This window comes from Dermacentor variabilis, chromosome 1 (assembly GCF_050947875.1).
Source record: "Dermacentor variabilis isolate Ectoservices chromosome 1, ASM5094787v1, whole genome shotgun sequence".
In the NCBI taxonomy this organism is placed as follows: domain Eukaryota; kingdom Metazoa; phylum Arthropoda; class Arachnida; order Ixodida; family Ixodidae; genus Dermacentor; species Dermacentor variabilis.
The window spans coordinates 226609154-226626968 of NC_134568.1; the positions used below are offsets into that span (position 1 = coordinate 226609154).

The 17815-nt window shown below is 43.0% G+C and overlaps 1 protein-coding gene across 2 annotated transcripts in view; it reads left to right on the forward strand.

Moving 5' to 3' along the window:
- Positions 1-17815, forward strand: part of LOC142557963 (type 2 phosphatidylinositol 4,5-bisphosphate 4-phosphatase-like) — a 95846-nt gene that overhangs the window by 52358 nt on the left and 25673 nt on the right. Inside the window, exons 6-7 of one of the 2 annotated variants that reach the window (XM_075670143.1) lie at positions 7169-7253; positions 15426-15477. In XM_075670143.1, coding sequence (XP_075526258.1) covers positions 7169-7253; positions 15426-15477 — 137 coding nt within the window. Of the gene's footprint in view, positions 1-4081; positions 4104-7168; positions 7254-15425; positions 15478-17815 lie in introns of those variants that run through there. The other variant, XM_075670151.1, reaches the window with a different exon arrangement.

Below are 17815 nucleotides of genomic sequence, written 5' to 3' on the forward strand. Positions count from 1 at the left end.
TGACTAGCGGTATAATTCAATGCTACACAAATATTGAGGCAGACACAAGCGGATCGCAGAGCATGATCGTATGCTGGAACACGGTAAAAAAATGACATAGTTTCTATGTCTGCACGTGTGACTGTACGCGTGACTGCACCCGTGACTGCATGACGTGGGAACAAGCAGACAAAACGGAGGTACATCTCTCTTGCTGCGGTACAAAGTAAAACAAAAACACACAGACATTTGGTTTGTGTGTCTTATTATTTCTCTAAACTTTAATTCATCTATTCAAGCAACAGATTACACAAATAACAGATGTTACCTTGAATAATTCTCGAGATCGTGTCACTACAAGCGACGTCACAGCACAAACACATGTACGTAGGCGCACTAGCATGTGAACGTCATCCTCTAGCTTGGAGCAGGGTGCCCGCGAGGAGAACGGAAAACACTGTTAGGTTTGCAATTTGATATCTTTCCACGGCGCGTAGTGTTGTAATACTTAGCAGACATTGTATGCATTGTAGGGCATTGTATGCTCTGCGCTTGTCAGCCCAAAATGACCAGACCTGGTGAGGGGCCCTTTAACATCCTGAAGGTCCTATCACGTAAGCATCGGGGCACCGACCGAACATGCTTGTTGCGTACTTACCACTCCGTGGTGCACGGCATTCTTGACTATGGGTGCATAGGTTACAGGTCAGCTAGGCAGTCGTACATGAAACGTCTTGATCCCACATACAATCATTGACTGCACTTAGCAGCTGGTGTGTGCAGGACCTCACCAGTAGAAAGCCTATATGCCGACAGTAACGAACCCTGTTTGGAGCACCGAAGAGCCTTGCTCACAATTTCATACATACTCAAAATCACAGCTCTACTTTATCATATATGTCACACTCTTGTCACTTACACCACAAACAGAATGCACTATACGAACAAACCACATAGCGTCAAACTACGTATCCTTCGTTTAGAATAAATGTGCCGAAACTACGATGTTCCGAGTGGAACTGTGAGTCCCGAAAAGAGCGAACAAACTGTCTCCATGGTATGATTTTGCACACTTTTGTGATTTCATTCTTACACACCACAAGAAAAAAGAAACACCGCGCAAGATTTCTCAGAATTGCAAGAAAAATACAATAACTACTTAGAGTTTTACACTGACGGGTTGTAGACAAATGAACATGTTGGAAGTGCATTTGTATCGGAACACTGGCAAAATTGTTTTAGGTTGCTTCGGTCTTTACAGCCGAAGTATACGCCCTACTTATGGCTTTGGAAAAAATAGTAACAGGAGATTACAAAAAAGCAGTTGTCTACACAGATTCTCTCAGTTCACTTAATTCCTTCCATAGAAAACCAGAGTGCGAACCTCTTCTCGACGGCATTCTGCGAATGCTTGGCGAAAGTGAAAAATCACAGTAAATTAATCCGTTTCTGTTGAGTTCCTAGCCACGTCGGAATCTTGGGAAATTAGAAAGCTGGCCAATGTGCAGCAATGACAGTCCATGAAAGACTAACACAAATAAATCTTCCATTCAAAGACTGTGTCCGGGTGTTCGGAGCTGCGATCACCTCAAAGTGGCAAAAGGATTGGAACTGTCAAGTTAACAACTAACTACAAGTACCATACTACTGGAGTAGAAGACTTCATGCCACCAGGAACGTTTCATGGAAATTATTCTATGTCGCGTTTGTATTGGACACACACATAACTTTTTATTGAAAAATGAAGAATAAGCGGTTTGTAATCAATGCCAAGAACCTCTAACTATGTATCACATTCTAATAACATGTCCGGCATTGGAGGAAAAAAGACATATTTTTATGAACTTTACAAAACACTAACAACCAGTCATCCCTCCCTGATCCTAGCTGAAAACACACTTGTATCTCTAGCCAATATTTTTAAGTTCCTAGAAGAAACAGGTTTCTTAAACTCTAAAGTAATAATTTCTGTGGCTTGGAGCACTTCCATCAAAATGTATATTCTCACCCTGTGAATGGCGCATCATAGCCATAGTTGCTTTTGCGCCATAAAACCCTACATAACTAACAGTATAACAAAATTTTGATGTAATGAAACAAATTACCAATTTTAACAACTTTATTATAGTGAGGTTTTACTGTATACTAAAATACCATGAAATCCGTGATGCCACAATAATGTTTTAAATGCCATGATTTAGGCGCAAAATTCAAAAAGAGAAGCTTGGCTTTTGTTTGCTTAACTGATAAGCCATATTTTTCTATTGTAGGAAGGCTGAGAGTTTTGAGTTTAATCTACCAGCTTAGATTGACCCATTGGACTAACAAATTTAGTCACTTTGAGCAAGTGCACTTTGACTAACTGAGTGCTCTTTTGGCAGTTGGGCACTACTTGGCAAAACAAAGTGTCATTCGGAGTCCATTGCAGCAATGACTGAGTGCAATGAAAAGCACTTGAATTAAGTATTGGGAATGTGACCATTACTTTAGTTTTTGTTGAGAAAAACTCGTAATAAATGTCATTCACAGAAACTGCTCTGACACCAACACCATCATGTGCCTGGGGAACTTTCTAATTCGGCGTAATAGGCCACGCAAAATGCGATAGTGATGGTGATTGAAATTGGGCATTGGAAGCACAAGAGAGGCTCTATGTTGATTGAAAGAAGCACAGCTGGGTTAACATTTGTGAAAAAATACCAAAAGCTTCTCTTATTTGCTCTTACAAATGCTGCTGTTGATGCCTAAATGTGACTGTATAAACCACAGTACTGATTGCAAGTATGAATTGAAAAATGCAAACTGTGATGGTCTGATATAACCTACTCCATATCCTGGGCAGAGTGGGTGAAAATGTATGACATTAAAAAATTAAATAAAATATCACGTACCTTTAAGCCAGAAAATCGCTAGCCTTTAAACAGAAAGGAATTCACCCAGGCACTACAGAGGGTGTGTAAACCACTGATGTTTCTGTTGGCACCCATGTCTCCTTCAGGACTTGGTGTCAGTGCATCAGCTGTTGCCTAGACATAGTTGAGATGCAAGCCATTTTTCCTGTGCTTTGAGGCCCAGAGGCTTCACAAAGTACTAGTTAGACAAGGACGTGTTCCAGCGTTTAGAAAAATAAAATAAGCTGCAAGGTAAAAAAGGACTACAGGATAGGTAGAGCACTGGACCCACACTGCGCTGGTTTCATTGACAGTGCTCAAGGGCCAAGCTGCTTCTTGGAAGCGTCCTTGTAGGGCACCAACTGTGATTAGCACCTGCAGAGCACAGCGGATCCATTTAAGCCAGTGAGCTGTTTGGAGGAGCCTTTTGAAAGATTGACCAATAAACATTAAATGCACTTTTTAGAAGAAAAATAGTACATGGAAAACATTCGTGTGGCATTAGATCTGGGCACTTTACATGTGATCACTTTGTCCAATTTTAAATCCATGAAATATTTATACAAAGGCAGCACCGCATTTCTTCTATTTTTCCTCTCTCCAATCAATATAGCTTTTCACACAAAATATAAATGTCATTAGCCTCCTAGACCTAGACAAGACAAAGGGCTCACGGTAAGATGGAAACTTAAAGTGATCAATGTGGGGTGAACAAATGAGGCCTTATCCTCGAACCAATACTTCAACAAGGGAAGTTGTCTTGCAGTTTTGCTGACAGAGACAAGTCCGCTTATCAAAACATTGGCTCCAGGCTAAGGCTACTGTTGTTCACCCAGAATTGGTCACTTCTAGAACTAACATGGTACAGAGTAAGGGGTTGAACGTTGCCTATTTTTAAATGTTTTCTTGAAAAATTTCTTTGGAGTATCAAGATAGGTTCTACCTTATATGCTATAGATATGCAAGAAAATGGCATGCAGCAAGCTATGATTTTAAGCATTGCATTGTTAACTGTAAAGCTTAACTTAGTTGTGCACCTTATGATGTGGCAAATGTGTCCACTTTGAAAGTGCTCAACCTAATGGATCTATACTCGCAGACAACTTTCTGTGGCAATGAGGGGAAAGCTATGGGAGCGTGGCTGCTGCACATGTGCTATGGCGCCAAGTAGTCCGCCAGCATTTGACAGTGCTTTTGGTTGCTTGGAACAGATGCTGAATCAACGCAGCTTCACATGCGATAGTTTCACGTTTGCTGAGACGTGGAAGGAAAAAGCCGCAAAATAAGTAAACTTTCACATTCAGTGGTGTTCTCTCGTCTCCGAGATCCGAGTTGTGTCTCTCTCTTAATGGTTGCCAATTTTGGCTGCTACTCCTATTGCTTTGTTGCAGTCTCTCATATTCCCTGTAGAACTTGGCAAGCATGTCGGCTGTCTGAACCAAGGCCCCCTCTCCTTGACTTTGGCATGGGTTGCAGGTGATGTGTGCAGTCTTAAGTGAAGAAATGTCACCAGGAATTTCAGTGATATAATAAGGGCTGCAGAGGAATTCTATACTGAACTGTACAGTACCCATTGCCATGGTTAGACATACTTGCAGCAAAGAACTGGAAGTCCAATCTATAACTAGGGGTAGAGTTGGAAGGGCTTTGCAAGACATGTCCAGGAGAAAAGCTGCATAAATAGGTAGACTTAACAGTCGACCTGATGAAAGATGGTAAGAATATTGTACTGAAAAGCATGCTACTCTTTATAAACAGTGCATCGTAAATGTATTAGAGGCTTGGAAGAACGCCAACATAATAATAATCCTTAAGAAATTATTTTAAAGAGTGGAAACATTATAGGCCTATTAGGGTGCTTTAGATTTTGTACAAATTATTCACTATGGTAATTTCAAGTATAACGGGGGCAACACTTAAATTAACTGGGAGAACTACCAATCATGTAGTTGAGAAATCTAGAATATATGACCAACCTCTGTTTATGGCCCTTCTAGAATGAAAAGGTATTTTATTCACTTGAGATACCAGCAGTCATGGAGGCACTGCATAGTCGAGGAGTAGAGGAAGCATGCATATATCTTAGGAAATTTTAGGAAATATTTAGACATCTCACAGCTCTTTTAATTCCTCACAAAAATAGTAGAAGAATACCACTTGCGAAGGGTGTTCGAAAGGCTGAAACAATCGCTCCAATTCACTACTTGCTTGGAAGATGTTTCATAGGGAATGATTAGGTGTGAAGATTAACTGGGAATATGCCAGCAACCTGTGCTTTGCAGATGACATTGTCCTGTTCAGCAATGCTGGAAATAACTTACAAAAAATGATTGAAGGCCTTAACTGGTAAATTCTAAGGGCAGGTTTAAAGACTGATATGTTCACAGTGACAGCACCTCTCGATGTTCTAGTACCTTTGCATCATGACCCATTGTGGGTCACGTGATATTCCTATAGTGCTTTATGACCCACTGGTGAGCCAACAGTCATCTGTGCCCCTTTGCAACCTCTTGTACTTGGATTTAGCTCCATGTTCAGAACTCCCAGTTTGCCAAAATAATCTGGAACCCTCCATGGCAGCTACCCTAATAGCCACAGTTTTCAGCTTTGGAACGTTGGACCCTAATAGTTGTGTGTCCAATGAGGCTCTGTGAGATTGGCAAGGCATGACTTGCCATTGGTGACATTGGTGACACTGGGGGACCACAAGAACCACTAAATTTCACAGTGGCTCACTGCAACCCTACTTGATGCTACTGATAAGCTCTAGTCTGCAGCACTGATTTTTCTAGGTCTCATGAGACAGGGAACCCAGCTTCAAAAGGTTTCTTGCTTTTTATTTGTACTGCAAACCTGTATTTCAGGCCTTGGGCAGTCATAGGTAGGGACAAAAACAAGCCGTTTAAGTGCATGAACACGGAAAATTATGATGTTTAAAAGAAAATTAGGTGTTCTCTTTCATACTGGCTTACTGTGTACAAAAGGTTTAGGGACCATGGCATCAGCAAAAAATTAGACAATGTTCTAGCACAGCCATGCAATTTGGGTTTTTCTCGGTGCATTGCAATGGTCGAACAGGTTCGCATAAACTGTGCCACATGATTTCAGCCTGCATACCTAGACAGCAAAGAAAGAGAGAAGAAAAAAAAAAGGAAAGTTTTTGTGCAACCCGTGGTCTCCAGACTTTTCCTCAACAACTGTACATAGTAGTTTGTCTGTCCATATATTATATTCCTGTGACTTCTGCAATGTTATGCCATGCAACCATACCAAATTGCCCAGTTTGCAACCTTGCTTCATTGTATTTTTATTATAATGAACTCTGCATCAGAAAAGATGCATCTATATGTCAGTATCTTGTTACCCCGTCACTGTATTGTCACACCATGTTGCTGTAGTTTTCCACGCTGCACATGTGTGTGTACCAAGTTTTCATTTGTATGAAGCACATGTAGTGGGAAACAAATGCTTGTTGTGTTTGTTTCGTTCTTATCACACATTAAAAGTGATCATGAAGCTGTTGCTTTCTGTTAGCTTTGAACACGTGATAGAATGAATAAGAATGTGTTTGTGCCATCTGGCTTGAAGCACAATATATTTGATAATTTTATTTTCCTGTGCTGTATAGGTGTTTAGCTCTTATTTCGGTCTGGTGTGTACGTATACTTGTGAAAGTCACTTTTGTATCTTCATTTATTACAGCTTTCTGTGTGTCCGTTAACAGTAATATAAGAAGAAAAGTTGAGTGCTGCATATGTGCAGTTTGGCAAGCAAAGAAAGTACGCAAGCTTAGGCTAAAGGTTGTTTCCGCGGTCAATTCTTTAACTTTGTGGCATGTTACAAGTGTCTAATAGAAATTCTTATTCCTTTGCTCATTGTCTGGGGATATGTTAAGATACCATGACATCTAGCAATGTAAACTTGGCGTGTCTAAGTCTTTGTATGTAAAATGCACATATGTGTACCTGTAAAGTTCATATGCTTTTCCAAATAAGGAATTAATTGAATTACCATATTTGTGAATGCCACTGACACATAATAAGCGTAACTGAAGGAGGGGAACAGTACATATCTTAGCCAAAGTGCTGTGAAATTAAAATGTCTGCAATGTAGATAGTGATAGCTTCAGCCTAAGTAGCAAGTGATTTTTTTTCCTTTCTTTCTTTTGTTCTCTTCTTTTTTCCATTTTTTAGCTCTCTCTCTCTCTCTCTCTCTCACACACACACACACACGCAATGCATGCAGCGCTCATAAAAGTATTGCCATAGTCTGATGTTTTTTTACTCTCTCTTTTACAGATCCACTGTTAATTGCTCTAATAAGAAGTCTATTTTTTGCATTTGTATCGGAGCTCTTCTTGTTGTATTTGTGATGATTCTCATGGTATGTATTCATTGTTTTGACCTCGCATATCTCAATGCTTTAACATGACTTAAAAGGGAAGCAACATTTAATTTTTTATTGCATCCATTTTTAGTGCTGTGCATGAGATCACTGATTATGAATAACAATGCTGAGTCAGCAATACTGCAACAGAAAACGAGGGGCAGCGACTCGGACCATCTGCATTCCCATTAAGTTTACTCTTCTGATAGCAAAACGGCCTCACACAATACGGATAGGCCATGTCTTTTTTTAAGTAGTCTGGATCCTCTCCAGGTAATGTGTCACACATCCTCAAACTCTGCCTTTCCGAGCTAACAATTCGCCTAAGTGGTGGGTTATTCTCAAGTTGCCACAGAAACAGAAAACAACGGTGAATTTTTGAACCATGAAATTCATGACTGCGATCGAAAGTCAAAGGGACAAATGTCACGTATTAAGTGGCTCATTCGGTCAATGCTACCAGCCAGTACCAGCGCCTCTAGTGCGGAACGTACTGCTCTCTGCTGACCACTTAAGCTCTTAATTATACTAATTCATAGAGTGACATTAAAAAAAAAAGCTACGCTCAGTCTGCACGTAAAAAAGCCTTGAACAAAAATATTTTGCTTCTCCAGATGCACTTCAGCCCAAAAAATTTTCTACAATGGTAACCGATACACGCTCTACACTGTAAGCATTAAATTAACAAACTTAGGTCTGTCTCTGCACACCTACAATCTCAGTGCTTACCTACAAAATCAGTATGACCACTAGCCACCACCGTCGCAAACCCTGCTTCACTTTCATTCGTGTAACTGGCTTGTCGTCATCATCATCATCAGCCTATTTTATGTCCACTGCAGGACGAAGACCTCTCCCTGCGATCTCCAATTACCCCTGTCCTGCGCCAACCAATTGCAGCTAACACCTGTGAATTCTGCCGTCCTTGACTGCGCTTCCCTTCTATTGGCACCCATTCTGTAACCCTAATCGTCCACCGGTTATCTAACCTACGCATTACATGACCTGCCCAGCTACATTTCCTTCTTTTAATATTGATTAAAATATCGGCTATCTCTGTTTGTTCTCTGATCCAGACTGCTCTCTTCCTGTCCCTTAACGTTATGCCTAACATTCTTCGTTCCATCGCTCTTTGCGTGGTCCTTAACTTGTTTTCGAGCTTCTTTGTCAGTCTCCAAGTTTGTGCCCCATATGTCAGCACCGGTAGAATGCATTGATTGTACACCTTACTTTTTAATGATAATGGTAAGCTTCCAGTCAGGATCTGACAATGTCTGCCGAAAGTGCTCCAACCCATTTTTATTTTTCTTTAAATTTCCTTTTCATGATCAGGGTTCCCTGTGAGTAATTGACCTGGGTAAACATACTCCTTCGCAGACATTAGAGCCTGACTGGCGATCCTGAACTCTTGTTCCCTTGCTCGGCTATTGATCATTATCTTTGTCTTCTGCATACCAACCCCACTCTTATACTCTCGCTGTTAAGAACCTCAATCATTTGTTGTAACTCGTTCCCAGTGTTGCTGAACAGGACAGTTTCATCTGCAAATCGAAGGTTGCATACAATGACACAAAAGAAACGCACAGTCCAGCATGAAATTTTGAATTTAGAAGCAAAAGTTCTTAATAACTAACAGAAAATGCATCATGTTCTGCATGCAAACAAGAAACTAATGGGTACGCCTAATTTATCAAATACTGCCTCTTAAGGCGCACTCAAAGGGGTAGCAGTCTGAAAGCCTTTGGGCCATGTCAAGGACAACAAAGGGTGCCAGATTTGCAATGTTCTCTACAGACATCTGCCACTTTGTGTCCCTGCAGCTTTCTTTCTTGACCCTGAAGGAGAGGCTGTAAACGTGGGAAGAATCGCCATTCTCCTTTTGTCCTTGCCCCCTCAGTGCATTCGATTTCAGTGACTGTTCGACTGGCCTGGTTTGTGCGTGCATGTCTCAACCAGGTTGAAAATTTTAGCTGCACCTTTGCTCACGGAGGCACGCCCTGTTCTTTCGCAGTCAGTCAGTGGTGCCTCCGTTTTCTGAACCGCCAGAATGAAACCTTTGCCTTTTGCGCGATGGTCTGTTACCTTGTCTTATGCATTGCGGTGTGGCGTCTTTCTCAAGTTTACGCTCTGCTGAATACTCATTCTTTTTCTCTCGCAGCTGTCTGACAAGGTTTTTCTTGCCAAGTGCTCATCTGTGGTGCACCTGAAACCCCCGAACGTTGGGTTCCTGTTGTGCTTGGCTGCCATATCTTTTTCTGCAATGCTTTCTAGACACTCCTCCAAGTTCATTGTCATCTGCTTCGATCGCCTCAATGATCTCCAGCTTTCACTTTGATTCGGCAATTTGGAGGCCCAGCTCTCTGGCCAAGTTTAACAATTCCGGCTTCTTTATTGCCTCTAAGTTCATGGCTGCCCTTGGGGCTGCTAACTCTTCACTCTACAACAACCTTGACGTTACTCGAAATACTTCTGTAACCGTTACACAAAATCACTGCTTTGTACTTCCCCCAAAAAAGATGCAAAGCCAGGTGATGAAATTCGGAAACTGCAGCCTCGGTCTCTAGCTCCCCGAACGGTCCACTGATTTTGACTTTGGCGATGGGCAGACACATGCTGTGTTTTTCTACAACCCATTTGTTCCATGCTACTTCTCCCGTGAAGTCATCTACCATCACGTAAGACGGATGGACAATGTCCAGAGAGGCAGCACTGTCTCGCAGCACCCGGCATGGTTTCCCATTAACTTGCAGGTCGTGAAGATATGGCCTTAAAAGTTCCATATTCTGGTCTTTTTCATCCACGTAGGAGAAAAATACGCTAGGCTTCACGCAGTTTACAGTGATTTGTCCGAGTTCGTGGCACTTACAACAGCGAATTGGTCTAAAAGATTCTATTTTTTTTTTCTGCTCTTTTTGTGCGGTTTCCTTGTTGGTCTTCTCCTTGCTCTTTTCTGAGGGCTTTTGCTCCACGTCTACAGGCTCCGGTCGTCTAGTCTGCGAACCCTTCTTGAACGGAAATGGTTTCCGTGGTCCATTTCGGCCATCCCAATTTCCGTCCTCGGCGCTCAGCTTTGTACGCCTTGTGTACTCTTCGGCTAATTCAGTCGCCCTTCCCACAGTGTTCACATTTCCTCTGTCTTGCACCCGCAGTTTCACAGATTGTGGGATGCTTCTGTAAAACTGCTCAAGACACATGCATTCAATGATGATGTCTCTGCTCTCGTCCGCTCCCGCACTTTTCAACCACTCGACTAGGTTTGCCTTTAAGCTATATGCAAACTCCAGATATCCCTTGCTATCCTTCTTGCCTGTGCTTCTAAACCTCTGCTGAAAAGCTTCGGCTGGAAGGTGGTACTTTTTGAAAAGACTAGCCTTAACCTTTGCATAGTCATATGCATCCTGCACACTGAGTCTGGCGATTACTTCCGCAGCCTCACACGGCAACATAGACAGCAACCGCTGTGGCCGTGTACTCGGACCAAAGTTTATCTTGTCGCAAGTCCTTTAAAAATTTCCTAGGAACAAGCCTATGTCGTTCCCGACCTCAAATGGCTGTAACAGCCTGTCCATGCAGTATGATTCTACCTCACTTGATCGTCCCAGAGCCCCTTCACTTCCTTGAGACAACTCCAAACGTTTTCTTTCAAGCTCAAGTTGCATTTTTCTCAACTCGCGTTTCTCTCTGTCCCGCTCTTCTCTCTCTCTGTCCTGTTTCTCTCTTTTCCTAAGAAGCTCTAGCCCAATTTCAATGTCCCCCTCACTAGCCTTTTCGAAAATCGGCTTCAATAATTCCCATTTTAGCATTTCCTTGTGTACCTCTAGGCCCACTTCCTCACCAACAATCAACAATTCGTCTCTTGGCAGTGTCCTTAACTCCATGATTGCTACTTTACTGCCTTGGTCCTGCTCGCTAAACCTACATAGGTAAACACAACCTAGCTAACAATCAACAATCTAGCTTCCCTACTGTTCTAAACAGAACAACCACAAAATGCAGCCTAGAGAGTCAAAGCAAGAACCAAACACTCACTGCAGACACAGCACCATGTCGCAAAGTCCGTCTCACCGCTGTCAGCCAGTTATAATGGTGGGGGTCGGGCATGAAATAGATGGTAGCTGGCCCATGTCATTGTCCAACTTACCTACGCTGAGGACGTTGTTGAAGGGAGAGACCTGTTCTCATTGAGAACGAGGAATATGGGATTTATTTACAGTATCTACATGGGAAAGTTACAGTCCATCAGTCTAACATGACTGAAAGAGGAATGCGCACTGTGGAGCCACCAACGGCTCCTTAAATACACTCTGTCCTCCCTAGATCCTTAGGTGAGGGAAAAACGGCCGTTCGACCAAACGGAGCGTTCAGAGTCATCGTAGCCGACCCGCCTTTGAGGGGGAGGGGTTTACGCACTCACTTCCGCACAGGTTTCACTGAGCAAACCGAGGTGAGAGGGTTCGCAGACACAGGTCCTGCCCCGAGCAGGCGCCTCTTCATCCCAGTGTTGACTCTGCAGACAATGGCCGCCGCGTCTGTCCATGGCTTCTAAGCTGCGTGAGACGGCACCGCAAAATATGTCTGAGGGGCTCCCCTGCTCCTATTGAACTGTGAAGGCAGTGGCGATTCCACAAACAATACTTGGCCCACTGACCGCGTTTAGTCATAGTGGTGCCAAGGGGGTGTAGATGCAGCACACCGTCGTCCCTACAAAACAAGTCACTGCGGCAGGTGGGGAAGGCTTCCATGGTCGCTTCTGGGAAGCTCGCCACCCTCGCAGCTGCGGCTGGCTGGGAAAAGTTTGTGACGCTGTCCACACATAAGAGCCGATCAAAGTGCTTTGGGGCCAGTGACAGGAACAACCCCGTCTCGCTTGCGAGTGCGTCAGCTGGCTCTCCCTGCAGGCGTGAACTTTGACACGTGCCTTGTGATATGCTCTCATTGAGCTGGTCAGCTGGCAGGATTTCTTAAACCATTTTTTTTCTTCCCTCTAGCCTAGCTAGGTTTCTTTTGCCAAGACTACCTCTTTTGCTATTTCTGTTGGAGTGGCTTTTGCATCTTCTGAGGAAAGCAACACAATTTGACAAGCTTGGGATCACGTTCACGCCTGTACAACACCCTCTCCCATGTTTCAGCCCCTTCTCACGCAGTAACTGATCCAACCGATTTGAAAAAAATGTAAGGGTACTACAGCGACAATAATTTGGAAACTGCATCCTCGGTCACGAGCTCCCTGAGCGGCCCATTGACTTTTACTTTTGCCATCGGCAGACACACTGTGTTCTTCCACAGCCTGTTTAATCCATACTACTTTACCAGTGAAGTCATCTACTGTCACGTAAGACGGATGGAAATTGTACATGGTGGCGGCACTGTCTTGCAGCACCTGGCATGGTTTTTCCTTAATATGCAGGTCGTGAAGATACGGCCGTAAAATTTTCATGTTCTCGTCTCTTTCATCCATGTAGGAAAAAAATACTCTAGGCCTCCCGCAGTTCGCAGTGATATGTCGGAGTTTGTGGCACATATAGAAGCAGATCACTCTAAAAGAGTGGTATTCTTTTCTTCTGCTCTTTTTGTACAATTTCGCCATTTGACTTCTCGCTCTCTTCAGACGTCCTTATTTCCATGTCTACATGGTCCGGTTGTTTCAACTGCAATCTCTTCTTGAATAAAAATTGTTTCTGCAGTCCATTTCGACCGTCCGAACTTCCGTCCTCAGTGCTCAGCTTTCTATGCATTGCGTACTCTTCGGCTAACTCAGCCGCCTTTTCCACAGTGTTGTCGTTTCCTCTGTCTTGCATCCGCAGCTTCACAGATTGTGGGATGCTTTTGTAAAACTGCTTTAGACACATGCATTCAATGATCATGTCTCTGCTCTCATATGCTTCCGTGCTTTTCAGCCACTCAACTAGGCTTGCCTTTAAGCCATATGCAAACTCTGCATATCCCTCGCTATCCTTCTTGCTCATGCTTTGAAACCTTTGCTGAAAAGCCTCAGCTGAAAGGCGGTACTTCTTCAAAAGGCTAGCCGTACCCTTCACGTAGTCATATGCATCTTGTGCACTGAGTCTGGCGATTACTTCAGCAGCTTCACATGGCAGGCAACATAGACAGCAACTGCTATGGCCATGTAGTTGAAGTGAAGTTCATCTTCTCGCAAATCCTTTCAAAATTTCGTAGGAACAACCCTATGTCGTTCCTGACTTCAAATGGCTTTAACAGCCTGTCCATGCAGTATGATTCTGCCTCACTTGACATTCCAAAGCCCCTTCGCTCGCTCGAATCAACTCCAAATCTTTACTTTCGAGGTCAAGTTGCATTTTTCTTGACTCTCGATCCTTCCTGTGTTCCTCTCTCTCTCTCTTTTCTTAAAAAGTTGTAACCGAATTTCAATGTCCTCCTTACTGGCCTGTTTGGAAATCAGCTTTAATATTTCTAATTTAATCATTTCCTTGTGTACCACTAGGCCATGTTCCTCACCGACATCCAGCAATTTGTCTCTCAGCGTTATCCTCAAATCCATGATCGATGTTTTACTGCATTAGTCCTGCTCGCTAAACACAACTAAGTAAACACAAGCACTTACCACAGTCACAGCACCACGTTGCAAGATCCATTTCACCGGTGCCTTCCAACCATAACAGTTGAGGTCGGGCATGTCAAAAGGGGTAGCTGGCCCATGCCGTTGTCAGACTCATCCACGCTAAGGACGTTGTTGACGTGAGGAATAGATTCTCATTGAGGATGATGAGTACTGGGTTTATTTACTATATCTACGTGAGGAGTAGAGAATTTTACGTCTTAACTGTCCAGCATGACTGCATTGTAGTACCTCTGAGGAGCGGAGAAAGTCCGCCTAAATTCCCTCTGTCCTCCTTATACCCCATTCTGTACATAGCAGGCAACGCTGTGGAAGTTATGCAAGAAGTTAGGTCAAGAAGAGTTATCACTCCGCGCATTCTATCCATGCTTCGCTGCGTGCCAACAGCGTTCGCTCGAGCAAGCATGCACGTGAGGCTCTTCGCCACAGGTTGCAAATAAAAAGCCTGAAAAGAACAAAAAAAAAAAGAATTATCTAAAATTACACATTAGCAGCCGTATACCACAGTGTGTTTATTTCTAAGGGTTAAAACTTGTTTCATTCAACACTGAGCCTATAGAAAAAACAGTTGTGCACAACTGTGGTAAAAAGAAAATTGAACTGTATCCAAGTGCGAACGAAGCCACTACAAGAAGTGGCTCCACAGCGTTGACTGCTATGTATGGAACGGAGTATAGATCGCTGGCCCAGGGAAATCTGCCGTCACACCTTCATCCAGTCAGAGCGTCCAAAGTCGCCGAAAGATCCGCCTTGAGGGTGAGGGTGCACACAATCACACTGGCGCCTCAGGGCACCCAAATCACTGCCCCAGAGAAAGGAAGCGGGATGGGGGAAGAGTGGGGGAACGCTCATAGAAGAGTTGTCACGCTTGACTCAATTGGCGCTTCTTAATTCCTGGGATGGCCTTTCATTTAGCGGGTGCATCTGTCATACGGCCTTGGCAGCTAGCAGTGGCCATGAGGAAGCTGCGTAGAAAGCCCTTTTCCAGGAATTTCTTGCTCCCAGCGTCGGCGACGGCGTCAGTGTGGCATCCAACAACAATTCATTCGCCAAACATCTCGCCTTGGTGTCACCGCTGGTCTGTCCGAGGGGACGCATTGTTAGCTTCACGAAGTGATTCGTTACAGTAGAGCAGGAGGCTGTACTGTCACTTTCCCGCACTGGCTGATCGTAACAGAAGTACATGTTGCTGGGCTAGTTGGTTCATAGTGCTGAGTAGACCATAAACAGAATCTTGCACTTCATGTAAAATTCTAACATGTTGTTATCACATTCATTGCTTCGCTCTTATGATGAAACTGTGATATTCTTTCTCTGAAATTTTTTAAAAAGCGAACTGCAATGAATGGCCCTTTTGAATCGATGAACATTCCATGGCAACTGTTGTTATTGAATATTTATATTAATATGCATGCTTTGCAGAGATGCACGATTCTTGGAACTTTTGGTTGCCATTGCCATTTTGTATCGGGGGAGTTGCGGTTTCATGGCTGCATGTATTGTTTCTTTTAGCTTGTTTGTATTTTGTTGTACATAAACCTTTCTTCATTTTTGTTTCCATCTCTATGAAGATATCTACTATGATGCTAAAGCACAACTCAGGCTACTGGTGGGCATATTTATGTAAGTGAGAAATTTTTATAGCATTTCTACTTTGCTATCTTGTTGATTTTTATTAGGAGTGCCGTCTCATTGTTGGTTTCAGAGGAAGGTCACAGTGTGGAGTTAAAGTTGCATTTTCAGATTTTTGTTGCTTTCAATTTTCTGACATGTTCATCAAGCTTCTCTGTGATAAAGACTATAAAAAATTGCATCCATGTTTGTTGGCACATCCACACCTTAAGCATGCTGTTGCATGTCAGGGAGAAAGTGCCACTATTCACTTGTTTCCAAGTGTGCTCATGCTGCTGGAAGAAAGCCCAGCGAGGAATGTGTACCCTGATTGGAAACATGTTTCCGCACTTTCTGGCTTTGCGCACTGCCATAATTTGTGGTGGCACATGCATAAAGCAAAAAAAAAAAATCAAAATCCAAAATAAGGTATCTCCAGCCAAAGGACACACCTACTGGAATTGGCTTAGTCAATGTAATGCAATATTTCAGTGTAATCCCAAAGGGGATTGCCAGAGTTAAAGGTGCTAAAAGGTGAGTTCTTACCACAAATGAGTGTTGAATTGCTGAGCCAAGTCCAGCACATCCTGCATAAGAATTTTTTGTGAGCTTGTAAGCATTGAAAATATTCATTTTAAACAGTGCCAAAAAAACACACTGTCAAGAAAGAGCACAGGACCGGATATAAATATAATTGCCAAATTGCCAAAAAAATATATATATAATTACCAAATATAATTGCACTTGTTTAAAACATTTAAAGTGGTTTTTCTTACATTGTGTTTTTCTGCAGAACTTTTTCTTAGTAAATTGGAAGATATGTTGCAAGTTATTCCCGGTTTACCTTTTGCGGTCATGCTCAATTGCCTAATTTGTAGTCATTCCAGTGGGGAGCTATTTCACACAATTAGACACCACGCAGAAAAAATGCTCAGATAAACAAATGCATGTTAAGTGATTTTTTATTTATTTACTTATTCCTGAGGATCAAAACAGTACTTGAGCACTGTGGTAGTGCTCAAGTACTGCAGGTACTTGAGCACTACCACAGTGCTGCACTGCAGGTCTGTAGGGTCCTCATAGTAGCTGTTTTCTAAAGTGCCCTCATCCAAGGACTTTCTGACCCTCTGAAGGCGAAATATATTCATCCATGGCACTAAAATCATCTTCTGATTCACTGAACTTATGTGTATTTTGCCCATAAAGAAACACATGCAGAAAACGCCGTCATCGTGTCGGTGCTTCGTGCCAAAAATCGCATGAAAATCTCTTCAAGCATGAAGGAAGGAAAAAGAAAACTGCTGTCCTCGTCTGGAGACATAAGAAGTGTGATTGCACTTAAAGCTCAATATAATGAAGTCGATAAAATCGGTAGTTTGCTTCATTAATAGAAATTTTGTTATATTACACTTTTTATGCAAATAACAAGTCGCCAATAGATTTTTCTTACACGGAAGGCGCAGCAAACTTTTCTTAATTATTGGGCAATCGAAAAAAGCTAGCTTGAATGAAGCAAAAATTAATTTTGTTAAATTTGAGAGTGGGTAGTGAAGGATACCGTTTCAGGGCCATGTCAACGATATCTTAACATTGGTAATACGAAGAGAAGCCAACCACGCTTTCGCGTTCGTACTGCTGCAGTGGCTGATAGTGTCCTGGTGTCTTCCACTGGGGATGACGCTATTGTGAAAAGCACTGGCAGCGGGGAACGAATTCTTCGTCTGCCTCTTGCTTCAATGAGTCTCTGAAACTTGAGATTACATAACCTCCAGTATTAAACTCTCTGGAAGACAGTGCACATGATACCTCGCCCACTCTTTGCATGTGCGACAGATTACCTCTGAAAAGGGGTGTGCAGGCTGCATTGCGCTCAGTCATCCATGCTGACAGCAGGCATAATCGGGCTAGAAAAGGAGACGACGGGCCAAGCTGTTCATCCCCCTCCCCTCACAAGCGCTTCATCGCACTACTGCGCCCTTGCTCCCCTACCCCTTTTCCACGTACTCTCAGAGGAAGACCGTGCTCGAGCCACAATCCTGCTTGGCTAACCCTTGCACGCTTTCACCCACACGCAGAGCATGCAGCATTCATCTGCTTTCAGCCCATTCCCATTTTGCTGTAGTACCATGTGGCACATGTCTATAGTAACTATGATATAGGATGCAGTTGTAACCAGGCTGCACACAGTTTCGACTTTGTGCTTTAGCTCCCTTATGTACACAATCTTGTGCTACTCTCTGCAGAGGCACACGGTTAAACAAGCACAGAATAAAATGGGCTCAGTGATTGTACAAAGTGCGTTCACTCATCCTCTATGAAACACTAACTTAGTGTCATGGAAGTCATTAGT